Here is a 26666-nt window from a genome sequence, read left to right on the forward strand (position 1 = left end):
CTGTGGCTAATAGCCACTGATGGACCTGTGCTCCATACACTGTGGCTAATAGCCACTGATGGACCTGTGCTCCATATTTTTATCTAAACCCCTCTTGAAGGTGGCTATATTTGTGGCCGCCACCACCTCCTGTGGCAGTGAATTCCACATGTTAATCACCCTTTGGGTGAAGAAGTACTTCCTTTTATCCGTCTTAACCTGTCTGCTCAGCAATTTCATCGAATGCCCACGAGTTCTTGTATTGTGAGAAAGGGAGAAAAGTACTTCTTTCTCTACTTTCTCCATTCCATGCATTATCTTGTAAACCTCTATCATGTCACCCCGCAGTCGACGTTTCTCCAAGCTAAAGAGTCCCAAGCGTTTCAACCTTTCTTCATAGGGAAAGTGCTCCAGCCCTTTAATCATTCTAGTTGCCCTTCTCTGCACCTTCTCTAAAGCTATAATATCCTTTTTGAGGTGCGGCGACCAGAACTGCACACAGTACTCCAAATGAGACCGCACCATCGATTTATACAGGGGCATTATGATACTGGCTGATTTGTTTTCAATTCCCTTCCTAATAATTCCCAGCATGGCATTGGCCTTTTTTATTGCAAACGCACACTGTCTTGACACTTTCAGTGAGTTATCTATCATGACCCCAAGATCTCTCTCTTGATCAGTCTCTGCCAGTTCACACCCCATCAACTTGTATTTGTAGCTGGGATTCTTAGCCCAAATTGAAATATTATTTACGGAGCACCCTACGCTGGAAGAAAAAGCCCCGTGGCGCAGAGTGGTAAAGCTGCAGTACTGCAGTCGGAGCCCTCTGCTCACGACCTGAGTTCGATCCCAGCAAAAGCTGGTTCAGGTAACCGGCTCCAGGTTGACTCAGCCTTCCATCCTTCCGAGATCGGTAAAATGAGTCCCCAGCTTGCTAGGGGGAAAGTGTAGATGACTGGGGAAGGCAATGACAAGGAAAGTAAAGGTCCCTTGTGCAAGCACCAGTCGTTTCCCACTCTGGGGTGATATTGCTTTCACAACGTTTTCACAGCAGACTTTTTACAGAGTGGTTTGCCATTGCCTTCCCCAGTCTTTTACACTTTCCCCCCAGCAAACTGGGTACTCATTTTACCAACCTCGGAAGGATGGAAGGCTGAGTCAACCTTGGGCCGGCTACCTGAACCCAGCTTCTGCTGGAATTGAACTCAGGCCGTGAGCAGAGAGTTCAGACCGCAGTACTGCTGCTTTACCACTCTGTGCCACGGGGCAATGGCAAACTACCCCGTAAAAAGTCTGCCGTGAAAACAACCTCACCCCAGAGTTGCACAGGGGACGACCTTTATCTTTATGCTGGAAGAGGAATTGAAGCAGGAGTAATCAAGTCGACTTCCTGTACATCGGGACTCCATTGGCGTAATTGCGGAACGTTGGGAATTGATTTTTCAGTCTTCGTGTGATCTGATATTCTATACGTTTGTCACAATATATTAGCAATCCGGCCGCTATAACTTTTGTTGCGTATTAGCCTCCAGGTGGAGCCTGGAGATCTCCGGCTTTTCCAACTGATCTCCAGCTGGCAGAGATCAGCTCCTCTGGAGAAAAGGGCTGCTTTGAGGTGTGTGGGGGGGGAGACTCTATGGCATTGTACTATGCTGAAGCCCCACTCCTCCCCAAACCCCGCGCTCTCCTGGATCCAACCCCACAAAAACTCCAGGGGTCTTCCAGCACAGACCTGGCAATCATATTGCAACCCTCCCCACAACCTCCCGCTTCCCAAAAAGCAAAGGCGATGCCTGCATTGTTGGGGAAGAGGCAAAAGCCTACTGTGGCCGGGCGGGGAAGACAACGAGGGGCATGAAGAGGGGGAGATCTCTCCTCTTTCCCCGCTCCAGCCTCAAATCTTCTGTTCTTCCCCAGGGTTGACCCATCCCACCCACCCCCGGGGCCAAAAGTCTCTTTTTGCGCCTCTTGCAAATCTTTCTTCCCTGGATCTACTCTAGAGATTCCCTCGCCTTTGCTGAAAGCAGGTTTTACTTGATGCAAGGAGGGGAAGGGTCTCCTCTCTCTCCCATTTAAATGCACCCCTCCTCCTTTCTCCCCACTTGGAGGGTCTTGCACTGCAATGCAGACCCTCGCCCCATTTCTTTATTCCTCCCCCCCACCCCCATACCCTTGGAGCTCACCCAACCTTTCCAAGCATTCAAGCAGCAGCCCGGGACATTCAAACGTGGCTTCTTCAACGACGGAAGCCGGAAATGGTTCCCCCCCCCATAGGTGCCTCTCTAGGACGCAGGACTCTCTCGCTTTAACCCTTGGAGAGGATGGAAAGGAAAGGTCCCCCTGTGCAAGCACCAGTCGTTTCCCACTCTGGGGTGACGTTGCTTTCACAACGTTTTCACGGCAGACTTTTTACGGGGTGGTTTGCCATTGCCTTCCCCGGTCATCTACACTTTCCCCCCCATCCAGCAAGCTGGGGACTCATTTGACTGACCTCGGAAGGATGGGAGGCTGAGTCGACCTCGAGCCGGCTACCTGAACACCCAGCTTCCGCCGGGGATCGAACCCAGGTCGTGGGCAGAGCTTCGGACTGCGGTACTGCAGCTTTAACACTCTGCGCCACTGGTCTCTTTAAAACAATATAGATACATCGAATTGTAACACCATTTGATAGTAGTAATAGGGATAAAAAGGAGGGGTACGATTCCATAATTGTTGTTCAGTCGCACAGTCGAGTTCAGCTCTTTACAACCCCAGGCCCTCCTGTCTTTCCTCATCCTCCAAAGTCTGCTCAAATTCGTGTTTGTTACATCAGTAACGCTGTCCAGCCATCTCATCTTTTGCCGTCCCCTTCTTCTTTTGCCTTCTGTCTTTCCCAGCATCAGGATCTTCTCCAGGGAGTGCTCCCTTCTCAGTTGGTGGCCAAAGTATTTGAGCTTCAGCTTCAGCATCTGTCCTTCCAGGGAACAGTCTGGGTTGATTTCTCTTAGGACTGACTGATTTGATCTTCTTGCAGTCCAAGGGACTCTCAAGAGTCTTCTCCAGCACCACAGCTCGAAAGCATCTGTTCTTCTGTACTCATCTTTTGCCATCCCCTTCTTCTTTTGCCTTCTGTCTTTCCCAGCATCAGGGTCTTCTCCATGGAGTGCTCCCTTCTCATTTGGTGGCCAAAGTATTTGAGCTTCAGCTTCAGCACCTGACCTTCCAGGGAACAGTCTGGGTTGATTTCCCTTAGGACTGACTGGATCTTCTTGCAGTCCAATTCCAGAGTCCACCCTAACTGAAGCAGAAGTTACATTTGCATCATAGGAAAGGAAAGGTCCCCTGTGCAAACACCAGTCGTTTTCGACTTTGGGGTGACGTTGCTTTCACAACATTTTCACAGCAGACTTTTTACGGGGTGGTTTGCCATTGCCTTCCCCAGTCTTTTACACTCCCCCCGCCCCCCAGCAAGCTGGATGGAAGGCTGAGTCAACCTAGAGCCGGTTACCTGAACCCAGCTTCCGCCGGAATCGAATGCAGGTCGTGAGCAGAGAGTTCAGACTGCAGTACTGCTGCTTTACCACTCTGTGCCACGGGCCCGCAGATTAATCACAGGTTAAAAAGAGACCCTAGAGGGAGAAGGGAATTGCTGGGAAATGTCCCTTGATGTCTGGCACATAAATGAAGACATCCCCCGTCCCCTGCGAAGCTCAGGCTGTTATTCTGCTGCCCACCCCGCCCCAAAGCCAGGAGAGAAACTGGATTTTTAGGTCAATTGGAATAAGAAATGTAAATTTAAATGAAAGTGGAATAGAAAAAGGTTTTGGCATCTGAGGGGGGGAGGAGATTCAGGGATCCTCGAGTTTTTTAAGGGGAACCCCCCCCCAAATCGAGGAGCATGGACTCATACAGAATCCAACACTTTTGCAGCATGATGCAAATGTAACTTCTGCTTCAGTTAGGGTGGACTCTGGAACTGGACTGCAAGAAAATCCAATCAGTCAGTCCTAAGGGAAATCAATCCTGCCTGTTCCCTGGAAGGTCACATGCTGAAGCTGAAACTCCAATACTTTGGCCACCAAATGAGAAGGGAGCACTCACTGGAGAAGACCCTGGTGCTGGGAAAGACAAAAGATGAGATGGCTGGACAGCGTTACTGATGTAACAAACACGAATTTGAGCAGACTTTGGAGGATAGTGGAAGACAGGAGGGCCTGGCGTGACTTCGTCCATGGGGTCGTAAAGAGCTGAACTTGACTGTGCGACTGAACAACAATTATGGAGTCGTATCCCTCCTTTTTATGCCTATTATTACTATCAAATGGTGTTACAATTTGATGTATCTATATTGTTTTAAAGAGCCCCGTGGCGCAGTGTTAAAGCTGCAGTACTGCAGTCCTAACCTCTGCTCACGACCTGAGTTCGATCCTTGGTGGAAGCTGGGTGTTCAGGTCACCGGCTCAAGGTTGACTCAGCCTTCCATCCTTCCGAGGTCGGTAAAATGAGTACCCAGCTTGCTGGGGGGAAAGCGTAGATGACTGGGGAAGGCAATGGCAAACCACCTCGTAAAAAAGTCTGCTGTGAAACAACGTCATCCTGAGTCGGAAACGACTGGTGCTTGCGCAGGGGATATTGTTTTATCTTGGCATATGGGCAAATTGTATGCTCATTCCTTTTTGTAAACTATTGTTATACCATTAAAGGTTATTGGAATTGTATTGCATAGAGGTCCCTGTCTTCCCCAGGTTCCATCCCCAAACGTCCAAATGTTTCCCATCCCGGCTCTGGCAGTTCTATGCCCATCCCCTCCCAGTGGCCAGGTGGCACCTGGCAACATACACACACAAAGAATGAAGCAAGTTCTCATCTTTGACAACAAGATGCCACCTTGTGACACATTTTGGAAAATGTTAACTTCAATTTTTTTTTTCTTCATAAGACATAGTATAGAGAACAATTAAGTATATCTCGCAATAATTTACATATAGGGTTGCCAGCTATGGGAGTGGAGCTGGGGGGGGGGTACGGTTTGGGCAGGAAAGGGAGTTCAACAGGGTAGGATGCTGTAGTCACCATCGTCCAAAACAGCCATTTGCTCCAGAACTGATCTGGGTCACATGGAGATCAATTGGGGGGGATCTCCAGGTGCCACCTGGAGGTTGGCAAAACTAGAAACTGTTCAGGCTTGTTGAATTCCTTCCTTCCAGCAGACCAAAGTCTTTTTTGTCTAACCAGTCCCTCTGCTCTGATCGGTGCGTGGTTTGGTTGTTGTTTCCCCCTGGAGTTCCTTGAAATCCTAGAATATGAATGTGTAGTTTTATAGAAATGCTGGAGTCCTTTTGAGGTAAGCTACTGACTGCTTTATATTACATGAATATGTAAGCTGCCCTGAGCCTGTTTTGGTGGGGAGGGCGGGATATAAATATAAATATAAATAAATACATACATACATACCCTACAATCCCCCGGGAAAGACTGCACCTTCCCCCCGCCCACGGAATACTCCAACCCTTTAGCACCACCTCAGTGGACTCAATATATTGTGAAATAACATAAAACCGCTGGTATATTGTAAATCATGTCTTAGTCCAGGGGTGGCCAACGGTAGCTCTCCAGATGTTTTTTGCCTACAACTCCCATCACCCCCCAGCCATTGGCCATGCTGGCTGGGGCTGATGGGAGTTGTAGGAAAAAACATCTGGAGAGCTACCATTGGCCACCCCTGTCTTAGTCTATAGGCAACACCACAAATCACGCATCCCCATGAGCCTCGAAGGTCATTACGATTGACTAACCAACACCTACGGACTATCCCTGGCCCAAAGGACGTCCAGCTCGCCTCGACCTGGTGGAATCAGCTCCCTGTGGAGATTTGGGCCCTACCGAACTTACTACCATTCCAGAGGGCCTGTAAAACGAAACTGTTCCGCCAGGCCTTTAGTTGAGGCAGGCGGGAATCCTTATTTCATTCATTCTTTAGTGATTGTACCATCTAACTGGCCTCTAACTGATTTACCGTCCTGATTGCTAGAGACTGGGCTGACATTGTTGACATCTCGGACGCCTATGATATTTATGTTTCAACCTGTGAAATATGTTTACACCATCCACGCTGTTTAAGTTCTATTTAGAAGAGGGCTGCAGATTTATACCCCGCCCTTCTCTCTGAATCAGTCTCAGAGCAGCTTACAATCTCCTATATCTTCTCCCCCCACAACGGACACCCTGTGAGGTGGGTGGGGCTGAGAGGGCTCTCACAACAGCTGCCCTTGCAAGGACAACCTCTGCCAGAGCTATGGCTGACCCAAGGCCATTCCAGCAGCTGCAAGTGAAGAAGAAGACTGTAGATTTATACCCTGCCCTTCTCTCTGAATCAGAGTCCCAGAGCGGCTTACAATCTCCTATATCTTCTCCCCCCACAACGGACACCCTGTGAGGTGGGTGGGGCTGAAAGGGCTCTCACAGCAGCTGCCCTTGCAAGGGCAACCTCTGCCAGAGCTATGGCTGACCCAAGGCCATTCCAGCAGCTGCAAGTGAAGAAGACGACTGTAGATTTATACCCTGCTGTTCTCTCTGAATAAGAGACTCAGAGCAGTTTACAATCTCCTATATCTTCCCCCCACCACAACAGACACCCTGTGAGGTGGGTAGGGCTGAGAGAGCTCTCACAGCAGCTGCCCTTTCAAGGACAACCTCTGCCAGAGTGATGGCTGACCCAAGGCCATTCCAGCAGCTGCAAGTGGAGGAGTGGGGGAATCAAACCCGGTTCTCCCAGATAAGAGTCCGCGCACTTAACCACTACACCAAACTGGTTTTGATGATTTTAATTGCTTAACTGTTTTATTGCTGGATTTTTAAAACTGTCTTATTATGTTGTAATCCGCCCTGAGCCCGTCATGGGAAAGGGCGGGCCATAAATCCACGAAATAAATAAACAAATCCATCACTTTCCTAGCACAAAAATGTCGTTCCAAAGGAAGGATCCTCACAGATCCTCAGGATTTTGCTGTTAGGTCACCCAGATTCACCATGAACTCATGAGTCGTGTTCATGGCTGCTGGCTGAAAAGATGCTGCTGAAGGCAGTTTATTGGAAAAGGGGAACGAACAGCAACTCAGTTATTCTTCATACAAATAATACGGAGGGCGACGTGACAGACTTTATTTTGGGTTGGCCCTCTTTGTGATCTTCACCACACTCCTCATGAAACTGGCTACAAGAACTCTTTCTGAAAGTAGCCATACTCTTAAGAAATGGGCACTAAGAGCTCTTCGGCTCTAGAGTTCTTCAAGCATCTTCAGCATCTCTTGCTCTCAGAGAAAAAGCATAAGTGGGTTAGTGTGTGAAAGTTCATCAAGTTAGTGTGTGAAAGTTCATCAAGACCTGAGAACCAGTGTATCTATGGGCAAAAAGTATTGGATTTGTGATGAGATATTAGAACCGGTATAGTGTAAAGCCCTTAAAACTCCATATATATGTGGGTGGATAGGTGGTGGGAGAGTCACTGTTTCTATGTATATATTCTATCTGTTATGTTCTTGTTTTTGTTGTTTGATTTATAATAAATCATTTAAAATGTAAAAAAAAAAAAAGTTCATCAAGTCGTTCCAGGGCAGGAAAGGCCTTTTTTGGTATGGTCCTTATTTGGTACTGGCAAGAAGCATGGCTCTAGCCATCTCTGAAAGCTTGCCAGGGAGTAGTTGAAAGGTAAGAGTGAACTGAGGGCAATGTTTTCACTTGGCAGTACAACTGTTGATATTAAATTGCAGCTGGAGTTTTTTGGAATGCATAACATCAGATGCTATCTGATAAGATGTGAGATGGTTCGAGCCTTTATAAACCCTGCACTTTTGAGCAGAAGTGAGGCAGGGACCTCTATGCTGCTCAGCTCAGAAATTAATGTCAATTAATGTTAATGTCAAGCCTGGTCTGAATAGAGAGGGGAGACTGTCCCTAGGCTGGTCAGGTCAAACAAATGGGACTTGGGACTTCGATTTTAAATGGGAGGTCCCTCAGTGGGGCCAGGACACTAAAAGCCCTCCCACTGTGCCCCTCCCAAGCACCAAGAATGCAGAGCATCACTGCCCCGACATAAGAACTTGAGAGGCCATGTTGGATCAGGCCAATGGTCCATCCAATCCAACTCTCTGTGTCACAGTGGCCAAAAAACCCAGGTGCCATCAGGAGGTCCACCAGTGGGGCCAGGACACTAGAAGCCCTCCCACTGTGCCCCCCCCTCGCCAAACACCAAGAATACAGAGCATCACTGACCGGACTATAAGTCTTGCCAAAGGGGACCAGCTGTGTCCAGTGCAACTCGTAGGGACCCACAATTGCACCTTTATCCCCTATGAATTTTTGTAGTTTCTTTTGAGTGCTAAGCAGAGAATGCCCCACTCTGGAATTCTGAGATATCTCTGCCTTGAAAGTTGGGGGGAAGAAAACAAGAACGAAAGAGAAGCCATGATGGATCAGACCAGTGTCTCACCAGGTACCATCAGAAGGCGAAATCCTACTAAATCCTTGGGACTCTGTGTATGTTTTAGCCCCAAGGGCCATGCTGAACCAGTAAGAAAGAAGATTTTGGATTTATATCCCACCCTGTACTCTGAATCTCAGAGTCTCAGAGCCGTCACAATCTCCTCTACCTTCCCCCTCTCACAACAGACACCCTGTGAGGTAGAAGAAGAAATTGGATTTATATCCTGCCCTACACTCTGAATCTCAGAGTCTCAGAGTGGTTCACAATCTCCTCTACCTTCCCCCCCACACAACAAACACCCTGTGAGGTAGAAGAAGAAATTGGATTTATATCCCACCCTATACTCTGAATCTCAGTCTCAGAGCGGCTCACAATCTCCTTTACCTTCCCCCTCCCACAACAGAACCCTGTGAGGTAGAAGAAGAAATTGGATTTATATCCTGCCCTACACTCTGAATCTCAGAGTCTCAGAGCGGTCACAATCTCCTCTACCTTCCCCCCCCCACCCTGTGAGGTAGGTGGGGCTGAGAGTGCTTTTATAGCAGCTGCCCTTTCAAGGACAGCTTCTATGAAAGCTATGGCTGACCCAAGGCCATCTCAGCAGGTGCAAGTGGAGGAGTGGGGAATCAAACTCGGTTCTCCCAGATGAGAGTCCACGCACTTAACCACTACACCAAACTGGCTCTCACTCAGATTCAACTATTAGATTCTCACTCAGATTCAACTAAAACTCAGATTCCGTAATTTAACAAAGTATACAGTCTGTTGAAGCACAATACTTGATCCTCCTCAGAACACAGGGAATATTAAAGGCATGAACACTCAGAATAGAATCGATAAACACAATGAAAATCAAAACCACAGTAACCAGGCAGCCAGTCTACCGTGATATACTCTACATGGGTCCACCCTTGAAGTCAGAATCTCTGTCTGGTACAGAACGTCACACCTTGATTACTATTTGGGGTGAGGCACAAAATGTATCTGACACATATCTGAGTCGTTCCTTTGGAGATTCTTCAATTTTTTCAGTTTATGCCAAGGTGCTGGCTATTACTATTACTGACAAAGGCTTAAAGTCTACGAAGCTACAACACTCCTTCTCTGAATACGATCTACAAAACTGCTTTGCTCATCTGTAGAAAGATAACGGGTGAGAATGGGTGCTCATGCGGCAGAAAGACTCTCACAATTCTAGCATTCCACAGGTGTGAAAGAGAATGCAATGGGTAACCGTGTTAAGTCTGTCTAGAGCAGTGAAAAACAGCATTCATGAGTCACAGTTCACTTCGTCAGATACCTAGACAGTTACCTTTTTCTTTTCTACTGAAACAGAACAGTTTAAGATGACATTCTTATAACACAAATCACATTCTTTTCTAATTGCCTAATCTATTTTGCTTTGATGGAATGTCTGCCCACACTACAGACTTTCCTACGCTTTCTCCCTAGTGTGAACTCTTTGATGTGGATTTAGTTTAATCTTCTGTCCAAAGCCCTTCCCACACTCCATGCATTTATATGTTTTCTCCATTGTGAATTCTTTCATGGAAAGTTAGATCATTCTTCCATCGAAAGCTTTCTCCACACTCGAGACATTTGTATGGTTTCTCCCTTGTATGAATTCTGTTGTGGTAAGTAAGGCCTCCTCTGCTACTAAAACACTTTCCACACTCCAGACATTTATATGGTTTCTCTCCTGTGTGAATTCTTTGATGGAAAGTTAACGAATCATTTTTTCGAAAGCTTTTCCCGCACTCCAGACATTTATATGGTTTCTCCCCTGTGTGAATTCGTTCATGGTAAATGAGGCTTATCTTGCGACAAAATCCCTTTCCACACTCTTGGCATTTATATGGCTTTTCTGCTGCATGGATTCGTTGATGGTAAATCAAAGTACTCTTCCGTGGAAAGCTTTTCCCGCACTCCAAACAGTTATATGGTTTCTCCCCTGTATGAATTCTTTCATGGTCAGTAAGGCCTCTTTTGCTACTAAAACACTTTCCACACTGGAGACATTTATATGGGTTCTCTTCTGCATGAATTCTTTGATGGAAAGTTAATGTGTCATTCCGTCGAAAGCTTTTTCCACACTCCAGACACTTATACATTTTCTCCCCTGTGTGAATTCTGTCATGGTAAGTAAGGCTTATCTTACGACAAAATCCCTTTCCACACTCCAGGCATTTATATGGCTTCTGCTCTGTGTGAATTATTTGATGTGTACTTAGATCATTCTTCCGTCGAAAGCTTTTTCCACACTCCAAGCATTTGTATGGTTTCTCTCCTGTGTGAATTCTGTCATGGTCAGTGAGGTTCAGCCTGCGACTAAATGCTTTCCCACACACTAGACATTTGTATGGCTTTTCTCCTGTGTGAATTCTTTGATGGAATGTTAAAGTACCCTTCCACAAAAAGCTTCTTCCACACTCCAAACAGTTATATGGTTTCTCCCCTGTATGAATTCTGTCATGGTAAGAAAGACCTCCTTTGCTACTAAAACACTTTCCACACTGCAGGCATTTATATGGGTACTCTCCTTTGTGGATTCTTTGATGCAAAGTTAACTTATTCTTTTTATGAAAGCTTTTCCCGCACTCCAGGCATTTATATTTTTCCACCTCTCCCTGAATTCTCTGCATACCCCTGGCTGAAAGAAAGAGACATGTATCAGGACATGAGGGAAAATGGAGCAGGAACATTAGAGAATGAAGTATATTAACTGTGGTAGAAACTGCAAGAATGCAAAAGCTTGGTGTCTAGACATACTTTCCAAAGGCTTTATTGGTCATCTACTCCTGTGATGAATGATATTAGTCAAGAAGTCTCTTGCCATAGAATTCTAGAGTTGGAAGGGACCTCCAGGATCATCTAGTCCAGCCCCCTGCACAATGCAGGAAACTCACAAATGCCTCCCCCTACATTCACAGGATCTCCATTGCTGTCAGAGGGCCATCTAGCCTCTGTTTAAAAACCTCCAAGGAAGGAGAGCCCACCACCTCCCGAGGAAGCCTGTTCCACTGAGGAATTGCTCTAAAGGTCAGGAAGTTCTTCCTGATGTTGAGCCGGAAACCCTTTTGATTTAATTTCAACCCACTGGCTCTGGTCCTACCTTCTGGGGCGACAGAAAACAATTCCACACCATCCTCTAGATGACAGCCCTTCAAGTACTTGAAGATGGTGATCCTATCACCTCTCAGCCGCCTCCTCTTTCATTTTCCACTGTCTCCCCTTTTGCCGCTGCTATCTCTACGGAACAGATGAAACACTTTTTTCTGCCTGGTCTCAGGAGTTACCAAAGTTGCTCTTGTCTGATCAAGTACACACCTTCTAGGGGCCTGGGTGTCTGGGAATACTCTTGGGGGGAGGAGCTGCTTGCTTCCTGCTTTGCTCACTTCCCGCTTTCCTTTGAATGTGTAATGGTTTGGACCAGGGACTATAAGAGAAGGGCAAAAGCCCGCCAAAACCAGTTTTCGCAAAGGCGTCTTGCTCTGACCTGTCATGATTCAATAAACAGCTATTCCTGCAATGGACTGTCTGATCGTTGAATTGCTGGGGTCCTGACAATATTGTGCAAAAGGATCCTCAAAAATGAAGCGGCTCCTCAAAAATGAAGTCACAAGCCACTGAATTTCACCTCAGGCAGCGAGGCTGGCTACAGATGGCTTAGTTATATGCTCTTCAACCTCTACAGGCACCTTTTCAGCACTCACTCCAGCACTTTAGAAGTGAACCAGCTCTTAGGATAAGGGGTCACAGAAACTCATCAGCCCCTAGCAAAGAAGCAAAAGAAATGCACTGTTTCACCACAGACCTGCCAGTGCCTCCTCTTCAGCCAGGAATAGCAAGAAATGCACTGCTTCTTCTTCCAGCCAGGAGATTAGGTCAGGTTTGGCCATCACTGGTCCTTTTCATTAAAAAAGAAAAAAAGCAGAAAATTACAATTCTACTTTGTTTAGTTTAGTTGATTTATATCCCGCCGTCCCTGCCGAAGCAGGTTCAGGGCGGCTCACAACATAATAGAACAGGGGTGGCCAACGGTAGCTCTCCAGATGTTTTTTGCCTACAACTCCCATCAGCCCCAGCCAGCATGGAGCCAGCCAGCCAGCATGGAGACCTGTTCAACGGCCAGGCCCTTTCTCTTCTGGCACTTTCCAAATCACCGAGCTGCTAAAAACATAAGAGAAACCTTGCTGGATCAGGCCCATGGTCCATCTAGTCCAACACTCTCTCACACACACTGGAGAAAAGCCAGGTGCCATCTGGAGGTCCACCAGTTGGTGTCCCACTGTTGCCCCCTGATCCATGTTTGTCCAATCCCTGCCTGAAGCTGTCTATGGTTGTACCCGCCTCCACTTGCCAGTGCAGTGAATTCCACACCATCCTCTATAGGACAGCCCTTCAAGTACCTGAAGATGGTGATCATATCACCTCTTAGCTGCCTCCTCTCCAGCTAAATGTGCCCAGCTCCTTCAACCTTTTCTCATAGGACTTGGTCTCCAGACCCCTCACTATCTTCGTCACCCTCCTCTGGACCCATTCCAGCTTGTCTAGATCCTTCTTAAAATGTGGTGCCCAAAACTGAACACAATACTCCAGGCGAGGTCTTACCAGAGCAGAGCAAAGCGATACCGTCACATCACGTGATCTGGACACTATACTTTTGTTGATACAGCCCAAAATTGCATTTGCCTTTTTAGCCACCGCATCACACTGTTGACTCATGTTCAGCATATGATCCACTAAGACCCCTAGATCCTTTTTGTACCTACTACTGCTAAGACAAGTCTCCCCCATCCTTGCAGAGGTTGTTTGCATAGTGTGAAAATAAACGTGAACCTTTGATTGCCCTGTGTTACTGTGAAAAACTTGGGAGTTCAGCAACTCGTGAGTAGAGGTGTCTTCATCAGATTCAGCTTGCCAGTGCAAGAGCCTGGCTACATCTTTCCTCAACAGTGACTTTCTAACTATGAACAAAGAAGAGTTTTAGCCACACTCAACAGAGACAAGGAGAAAAGATCGCTCACCCAGAGAGGCCACATTCCCAAAATTCTCCAGCATGACTTCCGTGTACAGAGCTCTTTGGGCTGGGTTCAGCAGGGCCCACTCCTCTGGGGTAAAATACACAGCCACCTCTTCAAAGGACACTGGAGGATCCTGAAGAAGGAGGAGGAAGAAGTAATTATTTTCAACACTGGAAAATTGGTTTATGAGACGTAAATCCAAAAATGGGTATGAAAACAATTCATGACCAACACCCTTCAGGTGGGCGTCAGGGAACTGAGGTTTTCCCTTCCCAGCTTTCCCTGGGGTCAGCCTGAGAACAGAGGGGTATAACTGAATCATGAACCTCAGAGAGCACTACGATCAAGCTCAGAAAACCTCTTTGCAATCCCCAGGCCAAAGGATATTTGGCTGTCCACCATCCACCACCAGGGCAAGAGCCTTTTTGGTGGTGGCCTCTGCCCTCTGGAATGCTCTCCCTGAAAACATCAGGACCCTGCAGGACTTGCCACAATACCACAGGGCCTGCAAGACAGAACTGTTTAAACAGGCCTTTAACATCTAACGGAGGCATCCAGCACTTCACCACCCCACAGCATTAATATCTTAACTTGATCCAAACAGAAATGCTAGGCGCTCAATAACATCTAATAACATCACAGTAACGGCACTAATCAAGAATCAATAATAACGCCATCTAGGTATTAAAACTGTATACGTTTGAAACGTTTTAGTGACTTATTGTGATTTTATTGTAAGAGTTAATTTTATGTTGTTTTAATTGTCGTGAGCCACAACAATTAAATTTGTATCCCACCCTGAGCCCAAAAGGGGGAGGGTGGGATACAAATATAATTAAATAAATAAAATAAAATCAATAAACAACAAAGGTTTTGCCCCACGTTCAGTTCTGGATCTTCTGGCCTTTCTGTTTCCAATAGGGTTGCCAAGTGCAATTCAAGAAATATCTGGGGACTTTGGGGGTGGAGCCAGGAGACATTGGGGCGGAGCCAGGAACAAGGGTGTGACAAACAAAATTGAACTCCAAGGGAGTTCTGGCCATCACCTTAAAGGGACAGCACACATTTAAAGGGATGCCTTCCTTCCATAGGAAATGAAGGATAGGGGCACCTTCTTTTGGGGCTCATAGAATTGGACCCCCTGGTCCAATTATTTTGAAACTTGGGGGGTATTTTGGGGAGAGGCACTAGATGCTACATTGAAAATTTGGTTTCCAAGGAGACAGCAGCGTTGCTTCTCTGTCCTACCAGGTACTGGTAGAAACCCAGATCTTTTTACTACAGCACAAGCGAATAATCCCAGACTTTTGTAAAGGATTTTCTCAACGGCCACCTTCCAGCTGTCAAGAATGGAAAAACTGGGCTATTCTCCAGAGGGGCTATCACCCCCCCGCCCCCCCAAAGCACAGATATCCTTTTTTGGCTTGGCAGAAGAAACTCCCAGCAAAGCTCAACTTCCGACTGCTAATTCCGGTATCCGAAATACCTCAAGATTTGGGGATGTTGCTTGGAGAGGGCAGAATTTAGGGAGGAAGCTCAGTTGGGTTGTGTGGCGGAACCGGCCCGATTCTGCCTTCAGACCCGGTCCCGTCAGCTCCCTATTGAGTCGCCAACTCCTGGAGGGAGCTATTTCTCCTCCTGCCCCTTGGGCTCGCTGCCACCACCTGCTCAGTCTAGGGGTTCCGATTGAGAGGAACAGGACTCCCAATCCCCCTCTCCAGCTATGAGGCCCGGCCTCAAGGTCCTCTGCCACCCTGCACTTGGGTTTCACAGAGACCTCAGCACTTCTTTGGGGCACCCCTGGAGGATTGGCACCTTATCCAACTGCATGCCTTCCCCCTTCCCCGGGGCCCCCTTCTTAACACAGCGTGGTCTAAAGCGGTCTGGGGATCTAGGTGGTACAGAGATTGACTGCCAGCATTTAAACAGTAAAAATATATTTATTTAAAAAGAGAAAAAGATAGGAAAACAAAAACAAAACAAAAACAGTTGCATTTAAAAAGTTAGCACAGCACAGCACAGCAAACAGCATCACAAAGGAAAGGTGTTTATAAACGCTTTCTACTGTCCCTGGTCTACACTTGTCCTGTCTTGAGAATTACTTACTTGGTCTGCCTGCCTGGGGCCTCCCAGGCAGGAGCCTCCATTGCTCACCACATGCTCGCTCGAGCGCTGGCTTCCAACTGCCGTTCTCTTCCTGCTAACACACATGCCAAGAACAAAAGCACTTCCTGCCTCTCTAGGAGATTTTCCCCCTAGCGTTGTTGGTTTGGCTCTGGAAGGGAGGGGGGGGAGTGAGGGGAAGGCTACAAAGCCTGCTGAGGGATTTACTGATCCCTGCCAAATGAAGCACCACCACTGACTAAAATGGCGTTTCTCCACAGGTTGTGATGCTAAAAATCCTCAACCCCCCATTTCTGTATTTTGGAGATCAGTGATGATTTCAAGGAGAGCTCTAGGCCTCACCGGGAGGTTCATAACCAGGATTGTTTTATTGTCCCTGTTGGGGCCTCTTTGCATACGTAATCCAAGACAGGCTTTGAACAGACCCAAGGGCAAAGAGCCTGGTTTGGTGAGCCCTGTGACAGAGAAGAAACCATTCCCATGTCCCCAGTGGTCGCACCCCCTTACTTGAGCGGGCCTCATGATGGTTCCTTTCTCTCCACCACACGGTGATAGCGAAGAAGGCATCAAGGATTTCTTTCCGTTGCTGCCTGAGAAGCTGAAAAAGACAAATGGTGGGAAACTCTTTTTTGCCACACATACAATTTCTTTTTCCAGTCCCCAGAGTGACTTTCTCTCCTGGGTTGCATTAAAGCACAATTCAGGGGGATGATTTATCTATTTAGTAGGCTTATATTCCACCCTTGCCCATAACGGGCTCAGGGCGGATCACCACATAAACTGAACAACAATAACAACCTACCATTTAAATTTAAGAGAGCCAGTTTGGTGTAGTGGTTAAGTGCATGGACTCTTATCTGGGAGAACCAGGTTTGATTCCCCACTCCTCCACTTGCACCTGCTGGCATGGCCTTGGGTCAGTCATAGCTCTGGCAGAAGCTGTCCTTGAAAGGGCAGCTGGTGTGAGAGCCCTCTCAGCTCCACCCACCTCACTGGGTGTCTGTTGTGGGGGAAGAAGATATAGGAGATTGTAGGCCGCTCTGAGCCTGTCCTTAAAAGGGCAGCTGGTGTGAGAGCCCTCTCAGCCCCACCCACCTCACAGGGTGTCTGTTGTGGGGGGAGAAGATAAAGGAGATTGTGAGCTGCTCTGAGACTCTGTCCTTGAAAGGGCAGCTGTTGTGAGAGCCCTCTCAGCCCCACCCACCTCACAGGGTGTCTGTTGTGGGGGGAGAAGATGAAGGAGATTGTAAACCACTCTGAGTCTCTGATTCAGAGAGAAGGGCAGGGTATAAATCTGTAATTCATCAATTCATCATTCATAATTTAAAACAATAGAATTAAATTAGTAAATCAAACAACAGAACAATAAAACAAAAAGGTGCATCGTCAGGCGGGAAGGGCACATTTCACAGGATACAGTAGTTTTTGGCCCAAAATAAATGATGGTGATAATAAACAGGATAGCACCATAGTCAGTAAAGCATGATGTTCCAACAAGGGAGGCCAACTGATGGAATAGTTGCTGGATTAGGATGCCCGCTGCCTCATAAGAACATAAGAGAAGCCATGTTAGATCATATATATATATATATATATACACACACACACACACACACACACACACTGGCTAATAGCCACTGATGGACCTCTGCTCCATATTTTTATCTAACCCCCACTTGAAGGTGGCTATGCTTGTGGCCGCCACCACCTCCTGTGGCAGTGAATTCCACATGTTAATCACCCTTTGGGTGAAGAAGTACTTCCTTTTATCCGTTTTAACCTGCCTGCTCAGCAATTTCATCGAATGCCCACGAGTTCTTGTATTGTGAGAAAGGGAGAAAAGGACTTCTTTCTCTACTTTCTCCATCCCATGCATTATCTTGTAAACCTCTATCATGTCACCCCGCAGTCGACATTTCTCCAAGCTAAAGAGCCCTAAGCGTTTCAACCTTTCTTCATAGGGAAAGTGTTCCAGCCCTTTAATCATTCTAGTTGCCCTTTTCTGGACTTTCCCCAATGCTATAATATCCTTTTTGAGGTGCGGCGACCAGAACTGCACACAGTACTCCAAATGAGACCGCACCATCGATTTATACAGGGGCATTAGGATACTGGCTGATTTGTTTTCAATTCCCTTCCTAATAATTCCCAGCATGGCGTTGGCCTTTTTTATTGCAAACGCACACTGTCTTGACATTTGCAGTGAATTATCTACCACGACCCCAAAGGCCCGGCCTCAACCAAAGGCCCGGCAGAATAAGAAGAGTTCTGCTATTTCAGACCAATGGCCCATCCACTCCAGCCCTCCATAACACACAGTGGCCAACCATTTCCTCTGGATGGCCCACAACAGGACACAAAGGCCAATACCTTCCCCTGATAAGAACATAAGAAGAGTCCTGCTGGATCGGACCAGTGGTCCATTCAGTAGAGTATCCTGTCTCACCCAGGGGCTAACCTGTTCCTCTGAAGGGCCAACAACAAGGCACAAAGGCCAAGGCCTTCCCCTGACGTTGCCTCCTGGTTCTGGGATTCGGAGGATTAGAACCTCTGAATGTGGAGGTTCCCCTCAGTCACCAGGGATAAATGCCACTGTTAGACCTATCTACCATTAATCAATCTAATCCCTTTGTAAAGCTGTTTGTTCTTGTGGCCATCACTGCATCATTTGACAGCAAACTCCACACTTTAATCCATCTCTGTGTAAAGTAGTCTTTCCTTTTGACAATCATGAACCTACTGCCCATCAGCTTCATCGGATGTCCTCAAGTTCTAGACTTTTGAGAGCCAGTTTGGTTTAGTGGTTAAGTGTGCGGATTCTTATCTCGAGAATCGGGTTTGACCCCACTCCTCCACTTACAGCTGCTGGAATGGCCTTGGGTTAGCCGTAGCTCTCGCAGGAGTTGTCCTTGAAAGGGCAGCCGCTGTGAGAGCCCTCTCAACCCCACCCACCTCACAGGGTGTCTGTTGTGGGGGGAGAAGATGTAGGAGATTGTAAGCTGCTCTGAGACTGATTCAGAGAGAAGGGCGGGGTATAAATCTGCAGTCTTCTTCTTCTTCTCTTTGTCAACTGTCTCTACCCTACACATTATACAAACCTACCCCCGAAAGCTGTCTCTTTTCCCAGCTGAAAAGTCCCAGACTCTTCAGCCTTTCATAAGAACATAAGAGAAGCCATGTTGGATCAGGCATCCAGTCTAACACTCTGTGTCACACAGTGACCAAAAAACCAAGCGCCATCAGGAGGTCCATCAGTGGGGCCAAGACACTAGAAGCCCTCCCACTGTGCCCCCCCAAGCACCAAGAATACAGAGCATCACTGCTCCAGACAGAGAGTTTCATCAATACCCTGTGTCTAATGGCCACTGATGGACCTTTGCTCCATATATTTATCCAATCCCCTCTTGAAGCTTTCTATGCTTGTAGCCACCACCTCCTCCTGTGGCAGTGAATTCCATGTGTTAATCACCCTTTGGATGAAGAAGGACTTCCTTTTATCCGTTCTAACCCGACTGCTCAGAGATTTAATTGAATGCCCACGAGTTCTTGTATTGTGGGAAAGGGATAAAAGTACTTCTTTTTCTACCTTCTCTATCCCATGCATAATCTTGTAAACCTCCATCCTTCTTCCTCCTAGGGAAGATGTTCCAAACACCTCATCATCTTTATTGCCTGGAATTGTACAGAGTATATCATATGATCTGCCCCATAGATCTATACAGCGGCATGACAATATTGGACATTTTTTCCCCAGTCCCAGTTTGGTGTAGTAGTTAAGTATGCGGACTCTTATCTGGGAGAACCGGATTGGATCCCCCACTCCTCCCCTTGCAGCTGCCGGAATGGCCTTGGGTTAGCCATAACTCTTGTAGGCGTTGTCCTTGAAAGGGCAGCTGCTGTGAGAGCCCTCTCAGCCCCACCCACCTCACAAGGTGTCTGTTGTGGGGAGAGAAGGTATTATAGGAGACTGTAAGCTGCTCTGAGTCTCTGATTCAGAGAGAAGGGCGGAGTATAAATCTGCAGTCGTCTTCTTCTAATAATCCCTAAAACAGTTTGCCTTTTTCGCTGCTGCAGCACACTTGAATAACATTTTCCTTGGGCTCTTTCCACTACGACTCCCAAGATCTTTTCCCCTCTCAGGAAATTCAGACCACAGGAGCCAAAACTGAGATTTTCTTTTTGGTCCCAGAATCACCACTTTAAACTTACCAACATGGAAGTTCTCTGAGCTTCCATCCTTGCCCAAACCTTCCACTCCCCAGGCACCCCACCCAAATATCCAGGAATTTCCCCATCCAGACGTTGCAACGATTGGGTTGCCAGCCTCCAGGTTGGAGCCTGGAGATCTCTCACTTAATTTTGGCATTGCATTGTACAAGCACTTTCTCTGCACTACGCACTTTACTGATGGAATCCATTTCTGCAAAAGATTGTAGGTGCACTTCGATGCATTTGGTTATGAAATGTTATTGATTGTCTCACCCGGAAAAAGTGCAGAAAAGTGCAACTAAAATGATTAAAGGTTTGGAACATTTTCCCTGTGAAGAAAGGTTAAAACACTTGGGGCTCTTTAGCTTGGAGAAACATCGACTGCGGGGTGACATGATAGAGGTTTAAAAGATTATGCAAGGGATGGGGAAAGTAGAGAAAGAAGTCCTTTTCTCCCTTTCTCACAATACAAGAACTCGTGGGCATTCGATGAAATTGCTGAGCAGTCAGGTTAAAACGGATAAAGGGAAGTACTTCTTCACCCAAAGGGTGATTAACATGTGGAATTCACTGCCACAGGAGGTGGCGGCGGCTACAAGCATAGCCAGCTTCAAGAGGGGATTGGATAAAAATATGGAGCAGAGGTCCATCAGTGGCTATTAGCCCTGTGAGGTGGGTGGGGGTGGAGAGGGCTCTCACAGCAGCTGCCCTTACAAGGACAGAGGCTCAGAGCGCCCTACAATCTCCTTTCCCTTCCTCCCCCACAACACCCACCCTGTGAGGTGGGTGGGGCCGAGAGGGCTCTCACAGCAGCTGCCCTTTCAAGGATAGAGGCTCAGAGCGGCCTACAATCTCCTTTCCCTTCCTCCCCCACAACAGACACTATGTGAGGTGGGTGGGGCTGAGAGGGCTCTCACAGCAGCTGCCCTTTCAAGGACAGAGGCTCAGAGCGGCCTACAATCTCCTTTCCCTTCCTCCCCCACAACAGACACCCTGTGAGGTGAGCGGGGCTGGAGAGGGCTCTCCCAGCAGCTGCCCTTTCAAGGACAGAGGCTCAGAGCGGCTCACAATCTCCTTTCCCTTCCTCCCCCACAACAGACACCCTGTGAGGTGGGTGGGGCTGAGAGGGCTCTCACAGCGGCTGCCCTTTCAAGGACAGAGGCTGAGAGTGGCCTACAATCTCCTTTCCCTCCCTCCCCCACAACAGACACCCTGTGAGGTGGGTGGGGCTAAGAGGACTCTCACAGCAGCTGCCCTTTCAAGGACAACCTCTGCCAGAGCTATGGCTGACCCAAGGCCATTCCAGCAGGTGCAAGTGGAGTAGTGGGGGAATCAAACCCGGTTCTCCCAGATAAGAGTCCGCACACTTAACCAAACTGGCTCTCCTCCTGCAGAGGCCTCTCTCCTCCCCGAACTCCGCCCTCTCCTGCATCCACCCTCAAAGCCTCCAGCAGGCCTGTAGCCGGGGGGCGGGCTGTGGGGGCACTGCCCCCTGGCTTTCAGGGTGCAGCCATTGTTTTTGTCGTGAGTGACAGCCAGAGCAGGGAGAGCAGAGCAGGGCGCTGGAGCAGTAAACACAGCAGTTGGAAAGGAGGGAGGCAGAGGAAGCTGTGTGGAATGGGCTGGGGAGAGGGGGATGGATGGTGCTGTTGGCTAAAAAGGGGACAGAGAAAGAGAGAGGTGGAAGGAACCCCCCTGCTTGCATGCAAAGTGCAGCCTCTTCTTGGCTCCCAAGTTTTCAGGCTGGCTCCCTTGACTTAGCCGCTTCCGGTGCCTCCAGCTTTGGCCCCGACCCCAGAAAGCTTCTGAGAAGTGGCAAGTCCCGCAGTGGGTGGGAAAGGGTGCCCCCCCAACTTTTAAAATCCTGGTCTCCAGGTATTTTCCAGCACAGATCTGGCACACTCTATTGCAACCCTTCTCCCCCCACCCCCTCGCTTCCTAAAGAGCAAATGAGGGGTCTGCATTGTTGGGGAACCCGGCAGGTGAAGAAGCAAAAGCCAGGTGGGGAAGAAAATGAGGGGCAGAAGTGGGGGAGGTCTCTCCTCTCCCCCCCCTCCCCAATCAGGTTTGACCCATCCCACCTCCCAGGTCAAAAGTCCCTTTTTGCGCCTCCTGCAAGTCCAGGGGTGGCCAAAGTGTGGCTCTTTCACACACGTTATATCCAAATAGGCAGCCGTGTTGGTCTGAAATAGTAGAACAAAATAGGAGTCAATGTAAGACCAACGCAGTTTTATTCAGAATGATCCAAATAGGCAGCCGTGTTGGTCTGAAGTAGTAGAACAAAATAGGAGTCATTTGCACCTTTGAGACCAATGCAGTTTTATTCAGAATGTTCTAAATAGACAGCCGTGTTGGTCTGAAGTAGTAGAACAAAATAGGAGTCAATGTAAGACCAACGTCGTTTTATTCAGAATCCAAATAGGCAGCCGTGTTGGTCTGAAGTAGTAGAACAAAATAGGAGTCAATTTAAGACCAACGCAGTTTTATTCAGAATGATCCAAATAGGCAGCCGTGTTGGTCTGAAGTAGTAGAACAAAATAGGAGTCAATTTAAGACCAACGCAGTTTTATTCAGAATGATCCAAATAGGCAGCCGTGTTGGTCTGAAGTAGTAGAACAAAATAGGAGTCATTTGCACCTTTGAGACCAATGCAGTTTTATTCAGAATGTTCTAAATAGACAGCCGTGTTGGTCTGAAGTAGTAGAACAAAATAGGAGTCAATGTAAGACCAACGTCGTTTTATTCAGAATCCAAATAGGCAGCCGTGTTGGTCTGAAGTAGTAGAACAAAATAGGAGTCAATTTAAGACCAACGCAGTTTTATTCAGAATGATCCAAATAGGCAGCCGTGTTGGTCTGAAGTAGTAGAACAAAATAGGAGTCAATTTAAGACCAACGCAGTTTTATTCAGAATGATCCAAATAGGCAGCCGTGTTGGTCTGAAGTAGTAGAACAAAATAGGAGTCATTTGCACCTTTGAGACCAATGCAGTTTTATTCAGAATGTTCTAAATAGACAGCCGTGTTGGTCTGAAGTAGTAGAACAAAATAGGAGTCAATGTAAGACCAACGCAGTTTTATTCAGAATGATCCAAATAGGCAGCCGTGTTGGTCTGAAGTAGTAGAACAAAATAGGAGTCAATTTAAGACCAACGCAGTTTTATTCAGAATGATCCAAATAGGCAGCCGTGTTGGTCTGAAGTAGTAGAACAAAATAGGAGTCATTTGCACCTTTGAGACCAATGCAGTTTTATTCAGAATGTTCTAAATAGACAGCCGTGTTGGTCTGAAGTAGTAGAACAAAATAGGAGTCAATGTAAGACCAACGCAGTTTTATTCAGAATGATCCAAATAGGCAGCCGTGTTGGTCTGAAATAGTAGAACAAAATAGGAGTCAATGTAAGACCAACGTCGTTTTATTCAGAATCCAAATAGGCAGCCGTGTTGGTCTGAAGTAGTAGAACAAAATAGGAGTCAATTTAAGACCAACGCAGTTTTATTCAGAATGATCCAAATAGGCAGCCGTGTTGGTCTGAAGTAGTAGAACAAAATAGGAGTCAATGTAAGACCAACGCAGTTTTATTCAGAATGATCCAAATAGGCAGCCGTGTTAGTCTGAAGTAGTAGAACAAAATAGGAGTCAATTTAAGACCAACGCAGTTTTATTCAGAATGATCCAAATAGGCAGCCGTGTTGGTCTGAAGTAGTAGAACAAAATAGGAGTCAATGTAAGACCAACGCAGTTTTATTCAGAATGATCCAAATAGGCAGCCGTGTTAGTCTGAAGTAGTAGAACAAAATAGGAGTCAATTTAAGACCAACGCAGTTTTATTCAGAATGATCCAAATAGGCAGCCGTGTTGGTCTGAAGTAGTAGAACAAAATAGGAGTCAATGTAAGACCAACGCAGTTTTATTCAGAATGATCCAAATAGGCAGCCGTGTTAGTCTGAAGTAGTAGAACAAAATAGGAGTCAATTTAAGACCAACGCAGTTTTATTCAGAATGATCCAAATAGGCAGCCGTGTTGGTCTGAAGTAGTAGAACAAAATAGGAGTCAATTTAAGACCAACGCAGTTTTATTCAGAATGTTCTAAATAGGCAGCCGTGTTGGTCTGAAGTAGTAGAACAAAATAGGAGTCAATTGCACCTTTAAGACCAACGCAGTTTTATTCAGAACATCAGCTTTCGTGTGCTTGAACACTTCAGACGAGGAATGAGGTATAGTAAGCAGAGACACATATAGCTGGTGGGGTTTGTAATGCCAAGTGGTACAAAGTTAAAAACCAATGGCAGAATAGTAAAATTAACAAATTCAGAAAACCTTTGATCTGGGTTGCATTAGCATTGGAAATCATAAAACAGTAACATGTCAGAATGTGAGACTGCCTGTTAATTATTCGATTACTAATAAGCCTGGGACAAAAAGAAGGCATTTTTTCCCCAGAAGTTTTTCCTGTCCAACTAATTTACCTTTTAAAGTGTAACATACACATCATTCTAGTTTGCCATTAGGAAAAATACGTTAAAATATAGTGGAAGATGGGTTTAATATATGTAATGAGAGAAACAGCCAATATCCCTTGTTTGAGTATACAAAAGCATTATTCTGATACATAGCCGGCAGCTTGGAGAATACATTTAAAATTAAAGTTGCTTTCTTTCTACCTCTTCCTCCCCCCTCCCCATCTTCCTTCCTTGCTTGCAGCTCTCAAACATCTGATGCTCATGTCTTGTAGCTCTCAAGCATCTGATGTCTATTCTCTGTGGCTCGTACACATTAAGCAAGTTCGGCCACCCACGTGTGAGTCCTTCTTCCCTGCATATTCTCCGGGGATCTCCTTACCTTTGCTGAAAGCGGCTTTTACTGATGCAAGGAGGGGCTGAACTGGAGGGGAAGGGTCCATTTTCCCATTTAAATGCCCCCCCCCTCATCCTTTTTACCCACTTGGGGTCTTGCATTGCAAACTCTATCCCCATTTCTCCATATCCCCCCCTCCCCAAATAATAACCCCTCTGAGCTCACCCAATCCTTCCCAGGCATTCAAGAAGCACCCCAGGACATTGAAACATGGCTTCTGCAATGAAGGAAGGCAGAAATGCCCCCCCCACCCTGCCACACACGTGCCTCTCTAGGACTGAGGACTCTCTCGCTTTAACCCTTGGAGATGCTCTCACAGGTTAAAGAACAACCGAGGAGGGAGAAGGGAATTGCTGAGAAATGTCCCGTGACATCAGATCACGTAAATCAAGGGTTCCCAAACCCCAGTCTGTGGAGCAATACTGGTCCCTGGCCTGGTAGCAAGCGGGCTGTGAGTTGTATAATTATTTCATTATATATTACAATGTAGCATTAATAATAATAAGAAAAAGACATTGGATTTATATCCTGCCCTCCACTCCAAATCTCAGAGCAGCTCACAATCTCCTTCTTCCCCCACAACAGGCAACCTGTGAGGTAGGTGGGGCTGAGAGAGCTCTCCCAGAAGCTGCCTTTTCAAGGACAACTGTGCCAGAGCTATGGCTGACCCAAGGCGATTCCAGCAGCTGCAAATGAAGGAGTGGGGAATCGAACCCGGTTCTCCCAGAGTAGAGTCCGCACACTTCACCACCACACCAAAAGAAAGTGCACAATTGTATCATCCCAAAATCATGGCTCTCCCCGCCCCCGTTCGTGGAAAAATTGCCTTCCACAAAACCGGTCCCTGGTGGCAAAAATGACGATTCCAACCCCGCCCCCCCTCTTCATGCAAGGTTCAGGCTGTTATTCTCCTGCTCACCCAAAGAGGAGAACCAAAACAACTGTGCCTAAGAACTGCAGGAAATCGCTTACAAACTTGTCAATCTCTATTTCAGGGGTGGCCAACGGTAGCTCTCCAGATGTTTTTTGCCTACAACTCCCACCAGCCCCAGCCATTGGCCATGCTTACTGGGGCTGATGGGAGTTGTAAGCAAAAAACATCTGGAGAGCTACTGTTGGCCACCCTTGCTCTATTTCATTTGTAATAGAATTTTTTCCATAGAACAAAATGTAATAATAGGTCAATAATAACAGTTCATGAAAGCACTCTCAAATACAAAGGAAACAACTTATAGATGCTGTGTACTCTCAGCTTATAGATGCTGTGTACCTGGCGATTTCACCCAAATGTTCTTTTAACATTTGCAAAGTCACTTAGGAAAGGAAAGGTCCACTGTGCAAGCACCAGTCATTTCCGACTCTGGGGTGATGTTGCTTTCACAACGTTTTCACGGCAGACTTTTTACAGGGTAGTTTGCCATTGCCTTAAGTCACTTTAGGTCCATCTAAAACAGGGGTGGCCAAACTGTGGCTCTTTCACACATATTGTGTTTCTCTCAAAGCACTTGGAGAAGGCATTTGTCTCTTTAAATCACTTTCCCAAACCAGGCCAGCCAATGGCTTGAAGAACGCATTGAAATTTAAAGTTGCTCTTTCTACCTCCCCCTCCCTCCAACTTCTGTTGTTCATGTCTTGCTTGCGGCTCTCAAACATCTGACGTTTATTTTATGTGGCTTTTATGTTAAGCAAGTTTGGCCATCTCTGATCTAAAACTTCCCAATTTGAAATTCCAATTTGAAACAATCTAGGACAGTTACTCCAGAAATCATGATTTTCACCACAAAAGGACTTCTCACTTGTGCCAGAGAGAAAACTAGCTGAGAATCTGATGCTGTTCAATGCGATTGTTCTATACATTGGTGAAATGTGCTATGCGGAACGACTCCTGAGGAAACTCATCTGTGAAACACCATCCTGAGCTAGTGGAAGTGTCGTGAGCAGTCTTTTTGTGGTGAAAATCGTATGGCAGCTGCCCGTCCAAGGACAACTACGAAAGCTAGTTGTTGAAG

General features: G+C 46.8%; 2 protein-coding genes across 9 annotated transcripts in view; both read right to left on the reverse strand.

Moving 5' to 3' along the window:
• The window catches only part of LOC132571063 (zinc finger protein 883-like), a 661721-nt gene that overhangs the window by 617764 nt on the left and 17291 nt on the right, over positions 1-26666 (reverse strand). Inside the window, exon 1 of one of the 6 annotated variants that reach the window (XM_060237707.1) lies at positions 2171-2257. The exons of 4 other annotated variants lie outside the window; for them this stretch is intronic. Coding sequence is in view for 1 of the 2 variants with exons in the window: in XM_060237706.1 (XP_060093689.1) it covers positions 2166-2182 (17 nt within the window). In the remaining variant the exon portion in view is untranslated. Of the gene's footprint in view, positions 1-2165; positions 2258-26666 lie in introns of those variants that run through there. One more of the 6 variants, XM_060237706.1, reaches the window with a different exon arrangement.
• On the reverse strand, positions 9188-24921 carry LOC132571104 (zinc finger protein 501-like). 3 transcript variants are annotated; one of them, XM_060237783.1, is made up of 5 exons: positions 24823-24921; positions 16099-16181; positions 13471-13600; positions 12258-12350; positions 9188-11093 (listed from the first exon to the last, which is right to left on the reverse strand). In XM_060237783.1, the coding sequence occupies exons 2-5, from the start codon at positions 16156-16158 to the stop codon at positions 9961-9963; spliced, it is 1416 nt and encodes a 471-aa protein (XP_060093766.1). In that variant the 5' UTR covers positions 16159-16181; positions 24823-24921; the 3' UTR covers positions 9188-9960. The 3 variants fall into 3 exon arrangements, with proteins under 3 accessions (XP_060093766.1, XP_060093765.1, XP_060093764.1); XM_060237782.1 differs by having other exon boundaries at positions 16099-16189; XM_060237781.1 differs by having other exon boundaries at positions 16099-16189; positions 24643-24859.

The sequence above is a fragment of the Heteronotia binoei genome, chromosome 5 (assembly GCF_032191835.1).
Source record: "Heteronotia binoei isolate CCM8104 ecotype False Entrance Well chromosome 5, APGP_CSIRO_Hbin_v1, whole genome shotgun sequence".
NCBI lineage: Eukaryota > Metazoa > Chordata > Lepidosauria > Squamata > Gekkonidae > Heteronotia > Heteronotia binoei.

Bases quoted from the DNA above. Each gene is read 5' to 3' on its own strand.
- LOC132571104 (XM_060237781.1), bottom strand. From the start codon at position 24,776: ATGGGGATAGAGTTTGCAATGCAAGACCCCAAGTGGGTAAAAAGGATG. The intron at 16,190-24,642 runs GTAAGGAGATCC...TGTCTTTTTCAG, and splicing joins AAAAGCCGCTTTCAGCAAAG to CTTCTCAGGCAGCAACGGAA. The intron at 12,351-13,470 runs GTGAGCGATCTT...TTTAATGAAAAG, and splicing joins TGGGAATGTGGCCTCTCTGG to GACCAGTGATGGCCAAACCT.